The sequence below is a fragment of the Dufourea novaeangliae genome, unplaced genomic scaffold (assembly GCF_001272555.1).
Source record: "Dufourea novaeangliae isolate 0120121106 unplaced genomic scaffold, ASM127255v1 scaffold22, whole genome shotgun sequence".
NCBI classification, from domain to species: Eukaryota; Metazoa; Arthropoda; class Insecta; order Hymenoptera; family Halictidae; genus Dufourea; species Dufourea novaeangliae.
The window spans coordinates 264,950-273,918 of NW_015373898.1; the positions used below are offsets into that span (position 1 = coordinate 264,950).

General features: G+C 31.3%; 1 protein-coding gene across 1 annotated transcript; it reads right to left on the bottom strand.

The window, feature by feature from the left end:
- On the bottom strand, positions 1 to 8,246 carry LOC107193403. The gene is made up of 4 exons (XM_015582844.1): positions 7,774 to 8,246; positions 7,193 to 7,342; positions 1,919 to 2,053; positions 1 to 211 (listed from the first exon to the last, which is right to left on the bottom strand). The coding sequence occupies exons 1-4, from the start codon at positions 7,919 to 7,921 to the stop codon at positions 129 to 131; spliced, it is 516 nt and encodes a 171-aa protein (XP_015438330.1). The 5' UTR covers positions 7,922 to 8,246; the 3' UTR covers positions 1 to 128.
- Positions 8,247 to 8,969: the final 723 nt, after the last annotated feature.

Sequence of the window (8,969 nt, forward strand, 5' to 3'; positions counted from 1 at the left end):
CTGGACATATATTATGTTCATATGAACTTTTTCTTAAGTATTTTGAAACATAAAATTCATTCCCAAAGTTCTGCTCAACCCTTTTGATTCACCCTGTATTTTGTAATAATATAACGGGACTTTAGTATTTATAGAGATCTAATATTTTCATTTAAAATACTTAAAACAGCTAACAGAATCGACATGTGAGATACGAAGACTGATGCACTACCTGTGGAAAAGATGTATAGTAATTAAAATATTTACTATTTTTTAAACACTTGAACGGCCGGTCGCTAAACGTATCTATTGTCTCTTCTTTACGAGTATTAACACGTTAAGTGTCGTATCAGTCAGTGGTGACTTCTAAGAATGTAACTGATTCATTGTCCAACAAATTTAAACTTTTTTTCCGATCTGCAATATCCATTGGAAGATCCTTATAGAGCTCTTCGTCCAGATTACGAATCCAGAAGCAGAATTTCTCAATCTCCCTCAGTTTTAGAAAAACACGAGCTTTTGTAAAAACACCCGATTTTAATAAAAATGACGTATTACGTGAAAACTAAAAATGCCAGAATGTTTAATTTAATCTTGAAAAATAGAGGAGGGTTTCCTGCATATAGCAGTGTATTCAGTTATTAAATTGTGTAATTCTTAATGGTTGTAAATAGCCGTGAAAGTTTAAAAAAGTGCCGATGTGCGTATTTTCTATACACTATTTTTGCGTTTTCACAAACAGTTCTTTACCTAGATGGATACTAATTACGCAATTATAAACTTTTTGATTAATTTCGATTTGACAAAAATTCTGACTGTCGCTTGGTTATAAAGAACAAATATAATGTATAATATTAAAAATGTTTTCGTCTTGCTTGACGTTTGTATGCAGTATCTTTATTGTTGTTCATAAGTGTTCAGCAATAGTCTGTAAGTATTGCGCCCATATCGTTTCCTTGGTACCGTTTTTCCATTTTGGATATATCTTAGTGGAAACGTTTTCCATGCTCGTCAATTTTTAAGAAGACCACTGACAATTGGAATGTAATTTTTTGATTTATGGTTGCCGAGAAAATTTTCTGTGATTTTTTTAAATGACAGCAGTATGCTTTTTTTTAAATTATTCAACGTGTCGGTAAAACTTTGGTCTCTCATCAAATCCCTGATTTGGGGGCCAACAAATATGCCTTCTTTTATTTTCGCGTCAGATATGCCTGGAAATGTTGTTTTCAAATACGTAAATCCAGGCCCTGATTTATCCATCGATACACCGACACTTTCTGAATCTGACACCGTGTTGCTAATTCGTGCTAGGTAAAGAACTTTTCGTAAAAACACAAAAATAGTGCATACAAAATACGCACATCGGCTCTTTTTTAAATTTTCACGGCTATTTACAATCATTAAGAATTATACAATTTAATAACTGAATACACTGCTATATGCAGGAAACCCTCCTCTATTTTTCAAGATTAAATTAAACATTCTGGCATTTTTAGTTTTCACGTAATACGTCATTTTTATTAAAATCGGGTGTTTTTACAAAAGCTCGTGTTTTTCTAAAACTGAGGGAGATTGAGAAATTCTGCTTCAAAATGCGTAATCTGGAGTGTTATGAGTGGACTTTTCGCTTTGGTTGCGATGGCCACCAATATTTCATGCGGTCGCAGATGTAGAATCAGTATCAAATATAAAAATTACGTAATTTTTGCAAAATGAAACTAAGAGTCATGTTTCTAACACTCTTCCACCCCCAAGTCAATTTGCATTTTCTCCATAATACTTCTTGCAAAATTTTCTAACACTTGGTAACATCGCGTAGCATAAACAGGGAAATCATAAAAATCAGCTCGGCACTTAACGTGTTTATATCCGATCGACCGTATTTCTCGTATTTATATTTAAAGTATATTCATTCTTTTAAACGAATATAACATACCGTTACAAACTAAAGGACTCTCTTCGTAATATCCATCTTGACAGTAACAACGTTTCCCAGTGATAGTTGTATTATATTTTACGCAATGTGCACCATCAACGCATTCAGAATCTTCGTTGCACGGAGTTCGTAGTGCTGAAATTAAAATCGAAGTTAACTTTTCGATATTTTTAAATCAGCAACTTCTTCTGAAAGATGAATGCATGACATTTATTCTATCAGCTACTCGTAATTTGTATATTTATAATATTCAAGGAAATGCATGTTTAATATTTTAGATTAGTAGTATGCCTTTTACACTGTAGTTTAAACTTTTTACACTAGATTATATAAATCTAAAATCTAATCTGATCCGTAACGTAACAAGCAAGTACAATGCTGCAAAAGACCTGTATTATTCGGAATCTGTCACATCTTGTACACATGTACTGGATATACTTTTATAATGATGTTATACTAACAAGGCATATTATTCAATTGGTGACAAAATCGCACAGATTTTTACATCTAGCTCGAAAGTATATGTTACAAAGGATACCTATATAAACACAAATTAAAATTGTCTTGAAAGGTCAAATAAACGTCTGTGAGAAAATGCATTTACACTATTCATATGTATACAGTGCGTGATGTGGAAAGAGAAGGGCAAAGAGAAGAGGAAAGGAAGAACAAAAATAAGAAAAGGAGTAAAAAATCGTTTATTGAAAATCAATTACCTTCTTCTTTATTTATATTACATAACAATTAATGAAATTCATATGCGAAGATAATTATCCATTACACTTGTGATAATTTTGTGAATCAGATTATTATTATTATTTACTATTATACAATAAAGGTAATTTATTTTCAGTAAAATGTTTTTTCACTCCCTTTTCCTTATTTTTGCTTTTTCTTACTTCTTCTCTTCGCCCTTCTCTTTCCACGACGCTTGTTTGACCTTTCAAGTTCAAACCAGCTTTCAATAGCATTTTTAATATGTATTTTTGTATCCCTTGTGACATATACTTTCAAACTATATGTATGTAAAAATCTGTGCGATTTTGTTATCAATTGAATAGTGTTCCTTGTAAGCGGATTATATCTAGTTTGTTTCAATAACAATGATATTTTTGGCTGCGATTCTGAAACTGTCCACCTTTCGATTTTGATGGAATTTGGGAACATTGTCTCAAATACTCCCAAATGTACATATGTAAAAGGTTATGTATGTTGTACATTCGCGAGCAAACTCGGCTTCCGTTAGTGGAAAAAGTGACGTGGGGAAAGGGCCTTCTACCGTGCTCCTACCTCTTGGTATTAGGAATTATTAAAATTTATGCCAAATTAACATTCAATTTAACATTTATTTCAGTACCTGAAATAAATTTACCAAGTGTTAGGAGGCCCTTCTCTTACATACTCCTCGCGAGGATACTGTCATCGTAGTAAGTAGAAATTGAATACAATGAACAGACGCGGTAGCCAAGTCCTACAATTGCACGCGTATCCTGTAAATTTTCAAAATCGATTTTCTTCAGAACGAAGTGTCAAATTAAAAAATTTTATTGTACATTTTCGATTTATTTTTTCGCGTAGAATCACACCCTAATCGGTTGTACCATCAGTTAAATGACATTCTGTAAATATATTAATTTTCACTTGCGCAAAAAAACCTCTTACATTTGTTCATTTGGGAGTATTTGATACAATTTTAAAAAGTTTTATTAAAATCAAAAAGGTGGACCTTTTCGGAAACTAATTAACAGGTTTACACATCCCTTGAAGACCACTTAGAGCTACAATAATCTTTCATTGAAACTGTTAAACATTTAACTAACGACCTCATTGATTCAATTAATAGGATGCATATTATAATAAAGTAAATTTAAATGCTAACTATGTCGATTTTATTTTGGAATTATGTAGTAGTCCCTCGGATAAGAGTGAAACTGTAATAATCCAGGAATATGACACGTATAATGATCTCTGATAATCGAAGTATGTATCTACATTTTTTCCAATAGGTTTGTCTTTACAGTTCCTTGGTATCGTTTTTTTAAACTGAATCATGTACCTATAACTTTTCAAAATGAATGGTATGTACATTAAACGTTTGGAAACAATCTTTCTGAGTTCCCACTCAAAAGGGCTACACATTCCCATTACAAATGCAAGTAATTATAATCTGAATAGTTCGTTTGAAAATATGTACAATGATGTAAGAAGATGAAATTTGTAAATAATTTTTTAAATTAAGGTTTAAAGTATTAGAACATCAAATAATGACATCGATATTTTCAAATTTTCTTTTTTTGACGTTGTCATTACGAGCGGAAGTGTTATTTGATATAATAAATTGTTAATCTGAACAAGATAGAAATAAAGTATCATTTGTGAAAATATGGTATGACATCGGATAGTACAAAAGCGAAAATATTGCGTTGAAGAAAACAGGTAAAAATATTCAAATTTGATTAAGAAAAATTGAAGGTTTATCATGAAGGGAAAGGTTCTTGAGGTAAGTAAGTACATACTTCGTCATGAAACACGTTAACGTAATGCCATTCATCACTAAACTGCGGATCTTTATGTAAATTTTAATCCGTGAAGATTTATTTACGCAAACTAGAAAGACATGGAAATATCTTTGCTGCATCAAAGATTCAACGACGTTCCACATAAAATGAAAACTATATTAAACTTTATTGAACTTCTTATTATATTGAATTTCTGACTCTCTGGTACACTATAAATGCTTAATATCCGCAGTCATTTGTGTCGAAAAATTGGTCAACAGTTTATCAAAAGCATGTAAAGATATAATCACTAATGCAGAAGGTTGAATCCACTATTCAAAATAAGTAAGTACGCTGTTTATACTGATAATGTAGATATAAAAAGTAATAGCCACCAGTTTTCAGTTTAATGTGAAAATAATCACATGTCAATCAAGAGGACAAAACCAACATAACTTTCTCTTGTTAGAGTCGTCTTGGATCTATTATTATGCATTAAATTAAGTGTTTGTGTATGTTTCTTGTTGTTTTGCGTACTAAAAGTTGTCAATCTGTTGACAGTATATAGAATAAAATGAAATGAAATTAAATCATATTAAATTATATTAAAGTAAATCATATCAAACGGGATTATATTAGATTAAATCAAATCAAATTAAATTAGAATATAACTAAAATAATTTACTACAATATATTCGTGATAGTACAAAAAGAGAGAAACTACGTATTTTTCAAACAAGTAATTACAAGAATATACTCGATGAACCGATTTCAAATCTAGATATTTTTATAAGTATTGTTTGTATTCTGAATAGGATTCATAAAAAAATATACTTTAATAGTAGTACTTGCTGAAAACATTTTAATACTAAATTATTATTATAATACTCACATGTTTTATTTACTGAATGAGAAAGACAGGAATTGAGTTTTCTATTCTTTCGTACTAATTATACGTGAACCTTGTTACTTTAAATTGAAATAACCTTCCTTATTGTTATATATTTTAACGTATACTTTTTAAATGTAAAATGTACATACTGATTTACAGTGTTACTATTACTTCATTCAATTTTTCAGACAGAGTATGTATGTACCATAAAATCTATAGTATAATTGACTGTGGGAATGGGAAAAATACTGTCTAAAACGATAATAAACATATAATTTGAGATACTTTACTACTTAATCCGTAATTTGTCGCTAGCTAAATTGTGACGTGTTCGAAATATGTAAACTAATTTGATGAATATCTGCTATACGGATACCAGAACATACGTAGATAGCATATTACGAACTGAATACACTAATGGTAACTAAAAGCGTATAGCTCAGCAAACGTCAAATTGTCAGTTTTCCTAATAATGTAAGCAAAATGCTCATATAGCCACAAATGACGCCTAAAATATGGCTACAGTGATGATTTTCGTTTTTTGATATTAATGTATGTATACTAGTTGATTGACGATAACAAATCGAATATTCACATATAATCCTCAACATTTTGTTTAAAATGAATAAATCTCACTGACACAATAATTAATATAAAATTGGTATTTCAGTTTATGTCATATATGTAATATTTGGTACTTCCTAAGTGTAAATAAATTTATAGTATTTCCTACTGTGCTTTAAGTGTGCCTAATTTACGCAGAAGCTCAGTGCGTTTTAATTTTACGCTAACACGCAATTTCACGGAAATGTGCTCTCGGCATCACCTGTTAGCATCCAATCAATTTCCATGTTATGTCAGAGTGTGTAATTTTTCTTTAAATTATCTAAAATTTTTCTAAATTATCCAATGTTATTCAAGTTTTTATTGAAAGAAATTGTTTACGACAATATATTACTCACAAATAATTATTAAAATTTCAAATCGTTGTTGTAAGCTTTACATTATTTACTAAATTGTAAATCATTTACCACAAAACTGTAGTAACAATTTTCATTTGGCTGCTGGTTGACTTAAAATGAATCACTATTGTATTGATTTTCCAAGAGTCAGTTAAATACTGTTTGTTCTGCTTGCCGTAGAACTCTAAATGTAATTGTACTGTTTCCTTTGTAATCTTTAAATTATTGAAAAATAATTACATTACCAGAAAAGTTGAAATTAAAAAAAAATGTAGTAGAAAGAACATTGTTTAATGGATGTAAAGAACTTCGTATAGTTATAACAAATTGACATGTGCAGAACTATTTTTAGTAAGTATTATTGTAATACTAATCTTCAATTCGTTTTCTCAGCACACTCCATCAAATGTTGAATGTTCCTCCTCCTCCTCCTCCAAAAAAAAAAAAAAAAAAAAAAAAAAAACAAGGAAGGCAGTGTGACAGTATGTATGTGGTAGCCTGCAGCGATATTCTTAAAGCTTTCCAATTTGCATAGATAACCTTAGACCTAGTACCAACACCGTCATGTGTTCACATATTGCAAGAGGACACGTGAGTGTATGCAAATGACAGTAGTCGCTTGGGAGCCAAGGAATTCAATTTCTTTTTCAAAAGTTTACTTCCGTTCTCCTTTAAACTTTAAATGACCTTAATTTATCAAACTCTATTCCCTATGTTTAATTTGAATAATGTTAATAAATATTCAATGTCAATACAAATTTAACTATTGAAAAAGAAAAATATAGCACATTTGGGTAGGAAAAAATTCATTTCACGAGAGCACGTAATTTTGTTTTTTAAAGAATTTCATTGCAGTAACAATTTAAAAATCACGAAATGTCTATGAATACGTGAATTATTCAATTTAAGAAAATTGAATTACCTTTAAATTTGTTGGTACACGCGCCGTTAAGCGGTGCTGAATAATCACCACACAGACAACGTGTTCTTCCATCTCGTGGATCTGCTATACATGTTGTATTTTGTATACCGGCGCAATCAGACTCTAACTTACATTCACGAGCTTTTCCAACTGAAATTACAAATTTCCACAATTATTCTATATTCTTATATGTGCCTGTTTTTCTCAAATGTTACTTCTTGCAACAATGAAGTTGCAAAAATATAGCTACTTAAACGAATTCTACTTCTATACGATAACTCGTTCTCTAGATTTTACGGGTCACAGGTTCACAATAACAAAGTGCAAACATCCGGCATGTAAAATAGTACTGTCGCATACCTGGTCTTCGAAAACAATAGTTTCCTAGTGTATTAAAAGTTCTCATAGAATCAGACAACAGTAAAACATATTTGTGTTTATTTCGTTATTACTCGTTTACAAGTAAAATAGGCTCAGATATCGTTTTTACGATTGCGCAATATACAAACATAAAAATTTCATTAACATTGAAACGTTTATTGTGATTATTTGTTACAGCCAAAGTAAAAATTACAACAAACCTGGCGTAGGCGGCGGCGGAGGATTTTGATTTTGATTCTGAGGGTTGGTTTTACCAAAGGTCGTGAGAGCGTAAGCCGCCGACGGTGATACGAAAAACAACAGTAAAAAGAACGATACGAATATGTAGCAACTTCTTCCTTTCTTCATGTCTTTCGATTTTTTTTCGTGGGTGCTCCTTTCCGACGAATTACCACTCTGTCTATTCACTGAACACTAAATTATGAAATTGCAAAACTCCGCAAAGAACAATAGACACTAGGACCCTTTTTCACTTTCAACCCCGGCGATCCTCTACTGTAACGAATGGAAGGTTCACAGAGTCTATTCGAACTGTCTGACATCCACTAGTACCTTTTTAAATTACTGTTGCTTCTTGTTATTAGTAGCGGCAATCAAATGCGAAAAAAAAAGATATCGCGTGAAGCTTTTGTTACACTTTTAAGCAATTTACCTTTTAAACGGAATACTCCTACGTTCTACTCGGGAACTGCGTGTTACAAGGACGTTGGAAGGCCTTTTAAGCCTTAGAAGCATCCCCACCTCATACCCCATGTGCTGCCACCACCGACTACCCGGAGCAGAAAGCACCCTATACCAAAACGTAGTTCGCCTACCACGTCGCTGAAGAATCGGAGTATGCTTTGGTTCCTTCAAGTTTCGATCGTAGCCTGTGGTCAAGGAAAATATAGCAGTATTGTACTGAAATAAAGCATTGCCGGTTAATTTTATTTTCTCATTAAAAAAAAAACTGCAAACCATGTAGATTGATTACTTCATATTTAAAATTGAATAACAATTGAAGTTTCAACGTTGATTTAATAAAATCATAATTCTAATCAATGTATTACTGAAAAATACGTAAACTATGTGATAACTGTAGTTTCGTATTGTTTTACAAACGATCGATAAATTAACGTTTTAGCTGTCATATAGGTATATCACGTTTTTGACATATTATTTAGTAATACAGCGAAGAGATAAGAGGTTACAGACTGTAAAAGTATGAGGTTCTTGAGAACTTCTTATCTACTTAACATCGGCATATGACTGTTTTTTAAAAGGTAATAAATTTCTCAGGAGTTCGGTTGTAATTTTCACGTTCGCCTTCTCGAGAAATAATAAAAACTTTCGCTGTGCACGAAACGAAGGTTTTATCTTTGAAAATAAGCAACCTTAAAATTACACTTTCTGATTA